Consider the following 16,233-nt stretch of genomic DNA (forward strand, 5'->3'; position numbering starts at 1 on the left):
CAGGAATTGCGTTTAATTTGATCGAAGTTTTAAATTTTATTTGTATCAAATCATGAATTGACATAAACAAAGATGTATTAAAATAAAATTCATGGTTGTTGTTCTTATATGTTAGGAGTATGGTAGTTGAGTGCATGTTTTGGTGGTCATAGCTGTTCTATTTAAACCAAATTACATTAAGAGACTTGATCAAACTAAAAATATTGAATTTGAAACGCCCGATTAATAGAATTGTCATGAGGAATCTTCAATTTATATAGGGTAGCAATATAATGAAAATCAGAAAATGTGTATTCACAATTAACACAACTTTAGAATGATCAGTACATCTAATCATAGCTTATATAAAAAAGTATGAACTTGTGAAAGAGATTCAATGATTTACATATCATACATCAAAACTTTAGTTCTCTTATTAAAGAGTTTCAGTTGAGAACCAGATATAACACTATTGAGAAAAACTTCACATACCATTGAGCAAATCTCATACCAAGTAAAATATCACCATCACAATCATGAAGTAGTTGGCAGTAGCTTGGTTTATGATTTTCATGATTTCTTCTGAGCATGGCATTAATGTTCAAGGTAGCACTCGCCTTTCAATTCTCAGGATTTCTCAGGGTATCCAACCATCTTAATGTGACTATAACAGGTAATGCAGTGAAAAGTATAAGCTTGTAATAGACCTTTCGTGCCACTTTTATTTAGCAATGATAAATAGTTTGGCCCAAATTCTTAGGATGACAATTACAGAATTTGCAGATTTCCTAAATCCTTACAAGGTAGACAAATAATGTTTCTACAGGATGCAACAATGACAGCGACACAGCATGTTGTAGCTGTGACATCACCAAACAGCCCTCCACTTTGTGTTCTATGCTGTCAGAAAGATCCTTAAAAGCCACGTGTATACTTAACACTAACAAAATACTAACAATTAACAACTAATATTTCCGGAAAAAAAAAATACTTGACACTAGCAGTAAGGATTACAGTTAATCAAGTATCTTATATTCAATTTAACTTGAGGGTTATTTCTTCGGCGCTTACCGGCACAATCTATTTACAGAATCAAAGGACTGCATTCTTCACACCACTTATTCTCATCCAAAGTATTCAGAGGATTCCCATTGACTTTAACTCTTCTAGTACAATACCAGCTCTTTAGCCAATACGAAGAAAGAGGAAAAATAATTACATTTTCATACAACCGCAAAGTTTGTTAGTAAAAGAACAGCGCAGAATGAAATAGGCTGAGTGAAGAATTCAATACATAAAACAAATATAAAATCATAAAAAATGTTGCAAGTAATTATTCAAATTGTACCAAAAAATTTCCTTTTATAAATCACATTCAATCTCAAAAATCATGCTCAAAATATTTCTATTAGAAAGTCCCACATTGTTTGTCTTAACTTTCTCGATACAACTTATATTAATGTCAATTGATTTTAGAAATAATATCTAACACAATAATAGAGCCTATAGTCCATCTTGATCAATTACCTATTTATTAGGCACACTTGTTAACTCTCTAGATATAGTTTATATATCCGCTGAACAACTTTACTTAATAACAAATGATTTTAAGCTGAAATCTAACAATTTCAAATCATCCTAGGTTACCGGTGTTAAATTATGATGAGTCTCCACAGCATATTTCGTAATCATCTTCTAATCCACAACCCACAAATTTGTTTCCGATGAACAATGAAGCTGAAAGTAAACACTTGTACAAAGAATTTTACCTGTTATTCCAGGACAAATCAGGCCCTTGTAAGGTCATGTTGATAATGCTTCAACTCATGATAAAACTGTAACCATAATAAAACTCATCTACAAAGCAAATTATGCGTACCCAAGAATATATATTGCCTCTGGAAAGATCTGGATATTACAACAACCCCTGGTTTCCTATTCTAGTCTAGCCTGATAGCTAGTTCTTAGGATGGTAATGCAAACACGAAAGGATGTTAAAAAACCTATATGCATCTTGACAAACCAAGAAATACAATTGCTGATGAAACCTGCACCCTTAGATCAGCAATATCCACATCATGACCACCTTCTACGAGGCCCCACCTGTTCACCTGAAACAGAGAATCAAGACTTTTATTTCGCAGATCATGTCAAGATTAAGTCCCGTACTTCAATATTTAAGCACATTATAGAGAGAAGATTATGAATCAGGTTATGATTATAGTGATAGTCATGTAAGTATGTACCTGAGAAATCCTCTTCAAGTCTAATAAGTTCAATTGCTTCCTCAATTTGCAATTTCCCCTGCACCATTCCAATAGCTAAAGTTAACGAATGTGCTGATGCTGCAATAGCATCAATTGCTGCCAATTCACAATCATCTGTTTTCTTTAGAAGGTTCTCAATAGCCGTTAGAAGACCATCTTCCTGCTTTTCACCAAAAAAGCTGGAGTAAACAACTGGCTTAAAGCCAAATTCTGACTCCACCCAACGAAGCAATGGATCAATTTTCTCCACCTGGCGATCTGCAAAGATAGAATTTTGATATTCAAATCCGTACATCTTATTACTCAAAAATCAATGAGATGTTTCTTAACGTAACCCAGATAACTTTGATCAACAAAAACATTCATGTTTGGGGTTTCAACAAGTTATGTGTTGGGTGTCAAGGGCCTGTTACAACCCTCACCCTTTACCAGGATTAGGGTCCAAGTATGGGACCCCAGGTTGAGTTAACATGAGCATTGCACAAAAAAATTAACAATCATTCTAGGTAGGCAAAGCTAAAATATACTCTTAACAATGCACTATGTCTCTGAACAGCTTCCACAGGAGAGTGAAACATGAATACAGCTTGCCAAATATATATAATCACAACAATACCAACCCAATGATAAATGAAAAAGAAATGGTCACAGTGAAATTTCTATTTACATACTGACCTAAACTAGCTGTGACACTGATAAAAAAGATTTAAATGTAATTTTGGTTCCTTTATTTTTTAAAATCTACAATTTTGGTTCTTTATTTTAAAATAGATTTATTAAGTCCTCCTATTTTTTAAAATCCCTAATTTTAGTCTTATATCTTAAAATAGAGACATTCGGTCCTCCAAATTTTATAAAATTTGTAATTTTGGTCCTTCCATCAAATTCAAAAAGTGACTATTGGAACGACCAAAATTACAAATTATTTGTTTAACCTAATGTGGCTCAATTTAGTGACATGACTCGAGATCATTTGTTTAATCTACGTCATACTCAATGTTAATCTTTTAACGGTCAATGTTTTTAGTTTAACAGAAGGACTAAAATTGTAAATTTTACAAAAGTGAGAGACTAAATGTCTTTATTTTATAATAGGAGGACTAAAATTGTGGATTTTAAAAAATAGGGAGACAAAATGTCTCTATTTTAAAATAGAGGAACCAAAATTGCGAATTTTAAAAAATAGGAGGACCAAAATTACATTTAAGCTTAAAAGAAAGAAAAAAAAAAAAGAAGCTTAGATGCTTGTATTAAAGAAAATCATTCCTGCAACTACAATAATGCAGATTATTCAACAAGACTTGAAGTTCATGATCATATTAGGCGGGAAGATATCATTATTATTTATTTCCATTGCAATAAATGCAGCCTAAGTTATAAAATTCAAATAATTGCACTACAGAAAAATCCACACTCCGAAAACCATCAATTAAAAGAGCTCTATGAAAATGGTTTTTACAATATAATCTAAAGATGATGACTTCAATTCAACTCAAAAAATTCTAATGTACTCAACAAATATTTATATGAGGAAATCATAATTTAATTAGCTGAGATCAGACATGTAAAGACATACCAAGCTATCAATCAATACCATACCATGTACATAGCCGCTCATTGTCATCAGGTGCACGACAAAATACTAAATCTTGATTAAATTTCTTCATCAAATTCTCAATAACTTTGCTCCTTGTGAGTGGAACTCTTTCCAAGGCCGTGCAAGCAAGTCCCATAAGAGGCATTGTGAAGGGCCTTATGCCATCCGTTTGCTGCAATAAATCAAACTGCATTAGCAGTAATGACACTTCTAAACATCCATAACTATATTAAACAGAATATGCAGCTTCAAATTGAGATTATTTAAGTATTTCCAATGGCAATTTAAGGGACATATAATCATATTGAAGGGGAGGCTAGCAGTATCTATATCACCCCACCGAGAGACTTTAAATTATTTTAACCCTGTTCGGAGGAAAATTTAATATTATGAATTCGCAGCTTAAAGCTTCTTTCTTGGCAATGATGATGAAAAATACCAGGCAGCCCTAGTATTCATGATAGTGCAAAATTATGACATAAGCTCACATTGAAGTCCAAAAGTGAGCTATAAATTTTCAAAAGGTGGAAATTTTTCAGCCATCAGCTAGGCCTGCTAATCGTGTAGCATTGAGAATAACAATATAACAATATCCTCTACACTGGATGATAATACAAATAGTCATGATCAATTCATCAATTAACATGGACAACTTCTGTGCTCGCCTGCTCAGTATTAACTCTTACTTAAAGTAATTGTCAACTAAACGTCAACACATCACTTATATATGAATACAATTATACAAAAACAAGTGTTGTTAAATAACGGCCATGGTGCCACCATTGCAGAAAAGCGTGGCAGTTTGCCAACAGCCATAGCCAATATGTGAAGGGAGGCCCGCCATAGCACTGCCATAAGGCACAATGGCGAGTTTTTTTTCTCCGTAAATACATCTCCTCTCTTCTGCTTTTTTTCATGTACATTACTTTGCAATTTAAGTCTCAATATACATTATTTGTGACTTTCTCTCTCCTTTTTGTTTTTTTTTTAATTTAAAATATTATAAAATATAAATATTATATTATATAATTTTTTAATTGGTTTTAAAATTACTTATTTATTAAATTAAATTTTATAATTTTATTTTTAATTCTTTTAAAGAAAATGATATTATTAAATATAATTATTTTTATTTTGTTATTTAATTTACTTAACATATTTTTTAGGTGAATATTTTTATTTAAAATCTGAATTTTCTAATATAATTATTTTTAATATAATTATATTACTAAATATAATTTGTTTGTTTATGTCATTAGATTTAATTAAAAATGAGAAGACTTTTTGTTTAATAATTTATTTATAGAAGAACATTATATTGCATTATCAATAAAATACTTAAACAATTACACTTGGCTAAGGAAAAACTTAATATGGAGATATGATAAGACAATTGTTTCTGTTATGATGTTGTCGGAAAATTCTACATTTTTTTCTATTTTCCTGTGTTCATTTTCTTCTTCGTCCATCTAAGTAGGAATGCAAATTGAAATGGGAAGACCCTTTGCAGTCCTCTTTCTTCTTGGATGAGGACCCCACTGATTTCGTTCATATTCTTGCCACATTGATCCAAAAGATCTCGTAGACGTGCAAAATATGTTGTAAAGTGAATAACATCGGCACATAGTTCATGGGATCAACATTGACAGATTTACATGCAGTCATGACATGAGAAGACGGTAAGTGTTTAACCTGATATTCACCACAATCACACTTTTGGGATTGTAACATTACTCTAAACCTTCCAGGTGGTCTGGGTGTTTGAAGTGAGGATTGAGTCTCACTACTACAAAGCAGGCTTTCTACATCGGTTAAAAGTGTCTTTCTACATCGGTTTTGACGTGTCATTATAGCCAGCGATGTTGAAACATAGTCGCTCTACTACGACGATTGGACAGAATGTGATCATTCTACATTGGTTATTACAAAAATCGATGTAGAATGATTCACTTTCTACATCGGTTTTGCTAATAACCAATGTAGAATTGTCAGCATTCTACATCGGGCGTGACGGTCAAATGTAGTTGAATGCTACCCATGGTAAAGCATTCTACATCAGTTTTCTGTATAACCTGTTGAAGCATTTTACATCAGTTTTCTGTATAATCGATGTAGAATTATTAATTTTTTTTATTTTGTTGACAATAACAATATTCAAATATAATTGAACCTAATGTCTTGTATGAGACTAATTACATTATAAATTCCAGTCAAAATTCAACAATGAAAGTAGTAAATAAATAAATGACATCATTAAAACAAGCTACATATAAAACAAGCTATATATAAATGAGGGAAACACATAGGTTTAAGTTTTCTTATTTTTGTAGATGACAAAAGGATGATTCAATACAGCCTTTTACAACAAACAGAATATTAGGCAATGACGCAACATAGCATCAAAGATGCTTATTAAGTAATTTATGTCTAGATACAACTTAAGTGAACTATGTTGAGGAAGACTCAACATCAACATTTCTTTTGCAATCTTTGCAAAACCATTGATCATTCTAAGTCAAACTGAGATACCAGTAAATTTGCATCTCATTCAAATAAGGACCAGAAATAATTTCTTTTCCCTGAATAACAGGAAAACTAAGAAATATGTATCCAGGAAAAAATATGAAATTAAATGAAAAGACATAGCAATCAACAAAACTAACTTCAGAGATTCTGTCACACCGTCTCCCAATTTCTTGTTTTTCCCTGGATATTGTCCTTCAGTCGTAATTCAAGACCAAGTTCTGTGAAAAAATACATATTACAAATGAAGCTCACTCGAGTGTGGGAAAACTGAATTAAGAAAATAAAATAAATGAAAGATATAAACCCTTAATTCACATTATTTGAATTATAATATTTTTTTAAAAATACATAGTATTCTAAACTATCAAAGAATTGAGAGACTCAATTCAATTTTTTACTAGATCTTTCAAGCAAACTATAAACAGCTTTTTAAATATAATTCCTGCACATATTTGTTCTCCAGCCAGTAGCATTGTTTATCCAAAGCATCATAAAACAATTAGGACTCACTTATGAATCAATAGCTTTAAACCTAACACAAAATTCATTTTCATTTTGAAGCATGTTGCAAAAAGTAGCCCACAAGCATAATCAAAGGGGCATCAAAAGAACTAACAAATCCTTCATCATCAAGCATGGAAGAAGCCCAATCACACAGAAACTTGTCAAAATACAATGAATGCCCTCCCCATAATGAATGCCCTCATCAAGCATTGGAAATTCTATTTTATAAAGAATTTATTTAATTTGTTTTTCATTTTTATTATTTGTCATCGATAATTTAACAATTATTTTTTATTTATATTATTTAACGTCAAAAATTGAATTAACACGGGTGCAATTAACGAAATACTCAAATTCATAAATTCAAAAAAATAGATTATTAAGTTAAATTAAAAATAAATATAAAAGAAAACACAATGTGTTGGGCTGTGACCTATATCCATATGGAAGTTTATTCTGTTATTTTTTCTGTTTTGCCCTCTGCATATAAGGAAAGGATGCCCTGTATTTTTCTATATAGGATAAGCTTCCACTTGTATACTGCAACCATAATAAAAAGCTTTCTGTTTTTCCCTCTCGTGGATGTAACCTTACTCAAGGTGAACCACGTAAATCTGTTTGTGTGTTCTTTCTCTCTTTTCTCTCCCTTTCAATTCTGCTTCAATCTGTGTGTATGATATTTCTGTTCTGCTGCATCTACTGCTGCTGTTCTTGTTTGTTCTTCATCACTTCCACAACAAACTAGTATCCAGAGCTCAAGTTGCGATCAAGGGAATTCAAGATTCTCGTCTGAATATAAAGATCAAGTTGTGGGAGTCTTGTTTCTGGTTCTTTCGCTACTTCTTTGTGATCAAGAACATTCAAGAAATCATGTCAAACACAATCAGGATTGAGAAATTCAATGGAAAGAACAACTTCAATCTGTGGCGCATCAAGATGCGTTCTTTGTTGAAGGAACAACGTGTTTGGGCTCCTGTTGCTTCTGCATCTGTGAAGAAAGAAGTGGCTTTTGAATCAAAAGAAAAGGCCTCTATTTCAAAGACTGAAGAACTTGCAGAACAAGAAGAAAAGGCTCACTCACTAATCTTGCTTTCCTTGTCTGATGAAGTTTTATATGAAGTTGCAAATGAAGAAACTGCAAGTGGCTTATGGCTTAAGTTGGAAAAGTTGTATATGACTAAGTCAATCTGCAACAAGCTCTTCTTGAAGAGGCGTCTATTTGGTTTACACATGAAAGAAGGTACATCTCTTAAAGATCATCTTGATGAATTGAATTCTATTTTGATGGAATTAAGAGATATAGATGTTAAGATAGAGGATGAAGATGCTGCCATGATTCTGTTAGCCTCTCTACCACCATCATATGAGAGCTTTGTCAATTCTCTTAGTGTTGGTAAGGAATGTGTCACCATGGAGGAGGTGAAATCTAGCTTATACTCAAAGGAACTTTGATCTAAAGCACCTAGAAATTCTGAAGAATCAAATGGATTAGGTCTAGTTGCCTCTAACTCTAACAAGAACATCAAGAAAAAGGTGTTTAAAGGAAAGAAGAAGACTCATGTCAATCCAAAGGATATCTGTAACTACTGCAAGGAGCTAGGTCATTGGAAGAAAGATTGTCCCAAGAAAAAGGGCAAACCATCTACTGTTGTTGCCAAGGAAGGTTCCACATCTAAAAATGAGCTTGTTCTCTGAGTTGTTGATCATCACCAACATTCTGAAAATCAATGGATATTAAACTCTGGTTGTTCCTTTCATATGCGTCCTAACAAAACCTAGTTTGACACCTATGAAGAGAAATCGGGTGGAAATGTCTTCATGGGAAATGATGTCTCATGCAAGATAGTTGGAATTGGCTCAATAAAAATCAAGATGCATGATGGAATTATCCGAACACTCACTAAAGTTAGGCATGTTCCAGAGCTGAAGAAGAATCTAATCTCCATAGGTATTATGGATGGAAAAGGGTTCAAATGCAACACTAAAAATGGGGTCATGAAAATTCAGAAAGGCTCTACAATGGTGATGAAGGGTATAAAGAAGGGTAATCTTTATATACTTCAAGGTACAACATGTATTGATGATGGTCTAGTAGTTGTTGCATCAAGATCAAATAAGAGCATACCTGACTTAACTCAATTGTGGCACATGAGGCTAGGTCATATGAGTGAAAAAGGTATGTTGATACTTCAAAAATAGCAGCTGTTGGGAAATCAAAAACTAGATGAACTTAAATTATGTGAGCATTGTGTTTTCGGCAAGCAGCATAGGATTAAATTTCCTAAAGCAATTCACACCACCAAAGGAACTCTTGATTACATTCATGCTGATTGTTGAGGGCCTGGAAGAGTACCTTCACTAGGTGGTGGAAGGTATTTTCTGTCCATAATTGATGACTACTAAAGGATGGCATGGATCTACATCATGAGTCAAAAGAGTCAAGGTTTCAAATGCTTTAAAGAATGGAAAGCATTGATTGAAAAAAAAACTGAAAGGAAAGTTAAAAGACTCAGAACTGATAATGGCTTGGAGTTTTGCTCAACGGAATTTAACAAATTCTGCAGAGATGAAGGGATTGTTAGACAGCTTACTGTTAGGAACACTCCTCAGCAAAATGGAGTTGCTGAAAGAATGAATAGAACACTCCTGGAAAGAACAAGATGTCTATTGTCCAATGCTGGTCTCAACAGAAGTTTTTGGGGAGAAGCTATCAATACAGCTTGCTTTCTGATCAATAGAATACCCTCTACTGCTATAGGACTTAAAACTCCTATTAAAATCTAGAATGGCAAAACAGCAAACTACTCAAACCTAAGAGTATTTGGCTGCAATGCTTATTATCATGTCAATGAAGGAAAACTGGTACCTAAATCAAGAAAGGGTATGTTCATGGGTTATGGTGATGGGGTGAAAGACTATATGATCTAGTCACCATTCGAAAAGAAAGTTCTTCTCAGCAGAGATGTAATTTTTGATGAATCACATCTATTTCATCCCAAGCTTGAGGTTCCAATTGCTGGAACACAGAGCTGCCACTCTCCTCAAGAAAAGGATGTAGAATCTACAACCAAAGACTCAGAAAAAGGGGGTCATTCCGAAACATCTCCTATGGTTCTTCAAGAAGGTGGGAAATTAGAAGATTTCAGTGCAAATGAGTCTCATTTGGTTGCTGAACCTGATCCTCCACAGCTCAATTCTGGAATCAATCAGAGACCAAAAAGGGTCACTAAACCTCCTGAAAGATATTGTTTTGAAGACATGGCTGCCTATGCATTACATGCAGCTGAAGAAATAGATTCAAATGAACCTGCCACCTACAAAGAAGCTACCAATCATACTGAAGCTGAAAATTGGTTGTTAGCTATGAAATAGGAAATTGAATCTTTGTATAAGAATCAGACCTGGAAACTTGTTGAACTACCTAAAGGAAGACATGTGGTAGGTTGCAAGTGGATATTCAAGAGGAAACCTGGTCTTTCAGAAAAGGAAGGAATAAGATACAAGGCTAGGTTAGTTGCCAAGGGATTCAGCCAGAAAGAAGGAGTAGATTTCAACGAAATCTTTTCACATGTGGTCTGACATACATCCATCAGGGTTCTGCTTGCTATAGTGGCAAACCAGATATGGAACTTGAACAACTTGATGTCAAGACTGCTTTTCTCCATGGAAGATTGGAAGAAAATATTCTAATGAAACAGCCTGAAGGGTTTGGCAATGGTACATGAGTTTTGACAGCTTTATCACCAACCAAGGATTCAAGAGAAGTCTCTATGACTGCTGTGTTTATCACAACAAGGTGGAGGATGGATTAATGATCTATCTTCTACTCTATGTAGATGACATGCTTATTGCAGCAAAAAGCATATGTGATATACAAAATCTGAAGATCCTCCTGAGTGGTGAATTTGATATGAAAGATCTAGGGGCTGCAAAGAAAATCTTAGGAATGGATATCTATAGGGACAAAACTCAGAAAAGGCTATTTTTGTCTCAAAAGGATTACATTCAGAAGATACTTGTGAGGTTTGGAATGGTTGATTCTAAACCTATTATTACTCCCCTTTTAGAAAAAGAGAAGTTGTCTGCTCTGATAAAGGTTCAAGCTCAAGCTGATCAGGACTATATGTCAAAGGTTCAATACTCAAGTGTTGTTGGCAGTCTCATGTATGCCATGGTTTGCACCAGACTTGACCTTGCTTATGTTGTTAGCATGGTTAGTAGGTTCTTAAACCAACCTCAGAAGGAACATTAGAAGGCTGTGAAGAGAATTTTCAGATATCTTAAAGGGACTACAGATTTAGGTTTGATCTATGGATCTCACTCAAATTGTTGTCTCACTGGCTATTCTGATGCAATTTTGTTGCTGATCTGGTCAAGAGAAGGTCTTTAACAAGGTATGTTTACACCCTTGGGGCTGCTTGGTGAGTTGGAAGGCAACACTTCAACCTTCTGTTGCCCTCTCAACTACTGAGGCTGAATATATGGTTCTTACTGAAGCTGCAAAGGAAGGAATTTGGCTGAGAGGTCTGATAAATGATCTCAGAATTAATCAAGAATATGCTAACATCTACTGTGACAGCCTTAGTGCTATATGCTTGGCCAAGGATCAAGTTCATCATGATAGAACCAAGCATATAGATGTTAGATATCACTTCATTCGGTCAGAGAGAAGAATCAAAGTTCATAAGATCAGCACTCTGCACAATCCTGCTGATATGTTCACAAAGCCAGTTCCAAAGAACAAGTTTGATCACTGCTTAAGCTTGCTCAATGTAGATTGTTGGGGTTAAAATCATGTGTGTTTGGAGGGTGAAATTTATGTCCTATATGGATGTTAGTTCAAGGTGGTGAATTGTTGGACTGTGACCTAAATCCATATGGAAGTTTATTCTGTTATTTTTTCTGTTTTGTCCTCTGCCTATATAAGGCAAGGATGCCCTGTATTTTTCTATATAGGATAAGCTTCCACTTGTATACTGCAACCATAATAAAAAGCTTTCTGTTTTTCCCTCCCGTGGATGTAGCCTTACTCAAGGTGAACCACGTAAATCTGTTTGTGTGTTCTTTCTCTCTTTTCTCTCTCTTTCAATTCTGCTTCAATCTGTGTGTATGATATTTCTGTTCTGTTGCATCTATTGTTGTTGTTCTTGTTTATTCTTCATCACTTCCATAACACAATGTATAAAAAAATATATTGATTATGATGATTAAAAAATATACTACTATATTTTTTTTAACAGACAAGATAAGATTTGTAATAATCACAAGAAATTATGATAAAAGCGGGACAGTAGAGTACAACATAGAGTGGGGTATTTGGTACAATCATCAATGTGGATTTTCATCTTTCTATATTTGTATACTCTTATTCTCAGAAAAATGTTATTCACGTGTAATATATAAAAGTGACATATCAAAAAAATACAAATAATGCAATAGATACCTTTAGAATTTAAGGTGCAGTAAAGAAATTGGATATATATATATATGTGTGTGTGTGTGTGTGTGTGTGTGTGTGTGTGTGTGTGATGTAAGTAAATATAGGAATGGATGAGTAATTAATTTGATTAGATGTTACTCAAGTCAACTGAACTATATTGGTCTCTATAGAAATAACAAGTGAAGTAAAGAAAGCAAGAAGAAGAATGCTACCTTCACAGAAGACACAACACGGGTTATACTAAAATAAAAACATGATCACTTATGAAAATAAATATATTATGAGAAATTGAATACGAGTTTTTGTAATGATATATATATATATATATATATATATATATATATATATATATATATATATATATATATATATATATATATATATATATATATAGAGAGAGAGAGAGAGAGAGAGAGAGAGAGAGGGGTAAAACCTAGACAAAAAGATTTTATTACAAACAACAAGTTTGATGTAAGTAACATATTCAAGAGATTAGAAAATTCTTCAACCAAACCAACGACTATCCAAGATCTTCAAACAGAGATAAACAATCTAAAAAGAGAAGTAAAAGAACTTCGTCAACAACAAGACATTCATCAAATCATTCTTTCTTAGCTTGAGGAAGAAAGTGATTCTGAAAATACCAACAGTGGGGAAAATCAACCAGAAAATCTAGAAGACGATATGTTATTTCTGGAGATTGGTTTAGTAGAAAAATTAAATATAATTTTCCTTCCTAAATAACTTGTAGTTATTCCTTCATTAGATATTTGGATGGGAAAACTAGTTTCAGTAATATAAAAATTTACTCTATAAATTCTGACATGTCTTAAAATATAATTAAATTATAAGAACTAATTTTTATGAAAGGTCTTTTTAAAAATATTAAATAAAAAAATTAAACCAACACCCTACCTAACTAAATTGCTTGCTGGTATTCTATGTCAAAATATTGTATAGCAGAGTTTGCCACTAAAATTAAACCAGCCACTCTAATTGGTTGCAGACAATTTTTAAATTTTTTAAATGTGAAATGTTTGAAACTTATATGGCAACAAAAGGAAGTCTTTGCTCAAATTAAAGTTAGAGATTTGGCAACAAAGCACAAATAGAGACTATACTTCTCGCATTGAGTCCCAAGCATGAAATGACTTTGACCCCAAGGTATATATAGACAACAATGCAAGAGGATCACAGATCATGCCAAACATGTTCTAAGATGCACAGTTGCTCATGCCTAACATATTGTCAACTCCAACTTATAAAACTGAAAGTTAATTATTGTACAAGCTATGCAAACAAAAGTAGCTTATCATCCACTTTAACCAAGGCATCCATTAGATTTATCAAGATTGTTATGCAAAATGGTTGAGTATCTCTTACCTTTCCAGACCTTTGGTCAGGAACTTTGAAGCTAAAAATAGCCTTCAAACCAGGAGCAGGTTCATTGACAGTGATAGTTGTGAAGAGCTGGAATGCACAAGCATTAAGTGACATTAGTGAAATAGTCATAGGAATATAAAAGTTATGAATAGATCAACCTTTGCCTTATAAGACACGTACCACACCAACCTTTTCCCTTGTGAAAGTATGTTTCACTTTTCAGGCCTTGCTCCTTGGCTTCACACAAACTCACACTCGTCATAACCAATTATTCTAGTCCAAGTTGCAAAACAAGAGCTCTATAAAATATCATCTCATTTGGTTTGGCCTTTGCAGCGATTAAGCAGTTTGTGTGTTAGTGTCTTAATTACTTGGTTCTAAGTTTCTAAGAAAAATAAACTCTCTACAACATTTTATTTTTTCTTTAGTTATTGTTTTGTTGGAATTTCCTCATTGCCTTTGGTGGGTGGACAAGAATATATAGCAGCTAAGTACAAGTAAGTACATGTTTAGATGATTTTTGTCCCAAAAAATTGAAAATACTTTTATTCCCAAAGCAATATTTTTTATTTATTTCATACATTAATATTTGAAATATGTATTGGAATTCTTAAAAGTATTTTCCTATCAAGAAAATCTAGATTAGTTAGCTAATGTAACATAATGAGTGAATTATTATAAATTTATTGTACTTATTTTTAGTTTCTGGTGATTAAAAAATTATTTTTCTAACTTTTATCTAAACATAACTTACGTTTCTTTATCTTGTGTTCGCCTAACAAGCACTATGTTGGAGGGAGATCAAGTTCTGGGGTTTGGCTTCTTTGTAATTGGTTTGGCTTCTTTGAAAGGGTGAGACTAATTAAGTCAACAGTCTCCTAATTTCGAATGAATCACAGAGATATATATAGTACTATATAGGCAGTATTCTTTATGAATATAGAACAAATTAAAGAATATATAGACATCACAGTGAAACGAAGAAAGATTTCAGATTGGACTTACCATGAAGATGTGATTCCAATTTCATTTAGAGTAGTAAAGTTGCCAGCACCGGAGCCCACGGTTACAGCATTCAGGATAAGTGACTAAATTTCAAAAAGAATAAATAAATTATATAATGTTGCAATCAGGAGATACGATTTTCAATCATAAATTCTAGAAAACCCAGAAAAAGAGATCAAGACACGCAATTTTGCTATGGTGGATATTGATTATACAAAGTGACATAGTCCAATAGAGAATTGATTCTACTGAATATCAGAAAATCTTTTTGTAACAATATAATTGTTTAGTGGCAAAAGGGATTCACAAAGGGGTTATAGCACATCATCATAAGTCATAACCATTGAGAACTGAGAAGAGTTATATTATCGTTTTAATATGTTTAATTATCTCTTTTCCTTTTATCTTTTTAATGACGTAATTAATCTTGCTACATATTTTTCTTTTTCTATCCGGCTGTGTTTTCTTATTACACAAAAATTTCATAATTATATAAATAGTTATCCCAATGAGAAAGCAGGTATATGTATAATGTATTCATTAAATTTTCTGAAGATGCTGATTGAAAGAATAATGCAGACGCATACGGTTATAATATAGGTGAGTGATCGTAAATTTAGTATCTTTAATTTATACTCATAAAACAAACCTCTTAATTTTTATTTTTTTACAAACAAAAAAATAGTAGTAAATTATCTATCCAACCTCTTACCCTTCCAAGTTCCAACTAACTCGGCAATTACCACCATTCAAGAAATTCTAAAACACTTGCAAAGTTAAAAAGCTAGAAGTGAGAGATCACAACACAGCTGAAAAGCAGATGTTCTTGTTTGAAAGAATGAAACAGAACAGAGACTCAGAGGATCTACTAGCAAAAAGGGTAGAGGGATGAGGGATCCATTGGTAAGTTAATTAGCCATTCATGAAATTAACGTATGAAGGTTAGTTAGGTTTATTCTCTGGCAGTGACAAAGCCAGCACTGATACCATTGCAAGATTATCAATAAACTAATTTGCTAAATTAATTAAGAATTAATTTAACTAACTACAAAAGAAAATCTAACCGTGTACAACCAACCAACCAAATAAAAATAAAAATAGAGAGAAGTTTAAGAAAGCTTACCTTGGTTAAAAAGTTGCCTCCACCAATTTGGAGCTTATCGACTTCATAGATAGTGGAATGAAGAGTCCTATGGAGCAGAATTTGCGCCATCAGCTGCAAGCAGAATTCACATAGAGAGTTATAATTAAATTAGATAGCATCAAAATACAAAGTTTGACGAGTAGTGAATTTTACAATCGAATATCCTTTCATTCACCAACAATTAACCATGAGAGCTATATTATTAAAAGTAATTTGGGAAAGTGAAACTTTAAGTATCAACTCTAACCTTCCCCAACAGCAATAAAGGAAAGGGCATGTCCTGGAGACAAAACAGCTTCTTCCTTCATACCCTCCAGATAAGTTCCCTGAAACATAAATCCGATCCATTTCCATAATCTCAACACTAAAAGCAAAAAACTAATTGCTC

General features: G+C 33.0%; 1 protein-coding gene across 5 annotated transcripts; it reads right to left on the reverse strand.

Moving 5' to 3' along the window:
* Positions 1 to 60: 60 nt before the first annotated feature.
* Positions 61 to 15,006, reverse strand: LOC106797257 (uncharacterized). 5 transcript variants are annotated; one of them, XR_005890112.1, is made up of 7 exons: positions 14,702 to 15,006; positions 13,886 to 13,933; positions 13,697 to 13,783; positions 6,507 to 6,587; positions 3,846 to 4,015; positions 2,226 to 2,504; positions 61 to 2,090 (listed from the first exon to the last, which is right to left on the reverse strand). XR_005890112.1 is itself a non-coding variant. In XM_041012998.1 (6 exons), the coding sequence occupies exons 4-6, from the start codon at positions 3,868 to 3,870 to the stop codon at positions 2,056 to 2,058; spliced, it is 339 nt and encodes a 112-aa protein (XP_040868932.1). In that variant the 5' UTR covers positions 3,871 to 4,015; positions 6,507 to 6,587; positions 13,697 to 13,783; positions 14,702 to 15,006; the 3' UTR covers positions 61 to 2,055. The 5 variants fall into 5 exon arrangements, 3 of the variants coding, with proteins under 3 accessions (XP_040868932.1, XP_040868931.1, XP_040868933.1); XR_001386477.3 differs by having other exon boundaries at positions 13,877 to 13,933; XM_041012998.1 differs by lacking the exon at positions 13,886 to 13,933.
* Positions 15,007 to 16,233: the final 1,227 nt, after the last annotated feature.

Source organism: Glycine max, chromosome 19 (genome assembly GCF_000004515.6).
Source record: "Glycine max cultivar Williams 82 chromosome 19, Glycine_max_v4.0, whole genome shotgun sequence".
NCBI lineage: Eukaryota > Viridiplantae > Streptophyta > Magnoliopsida > Fabales > Fabaceae > Glycine > Glycine max.

Excerpts from the sequence above, each read along its gene's own strand:
- LOC106797257 (XM_041012999.1), bottom strand. The coding sequence starts at position 3,870 with ATGACAATGAGCGGCTATGTACATG. Across the intron at positions 2,505-3,845 it reads AATGAGCGGCTATGTACATG|ATCGCCAGGTGGAGAAAATT; the intron begins GTATGGTATTGA and ends CTATCTTTGCAG. Across the intron at positions 2,091-2,225 it reads ACTTGAAGAGGATTTCTCAG|GTGAACAGGTGGGGCCTCGT; the intron begins GTACATACTTAC and ends TCTCTGTTTCAG.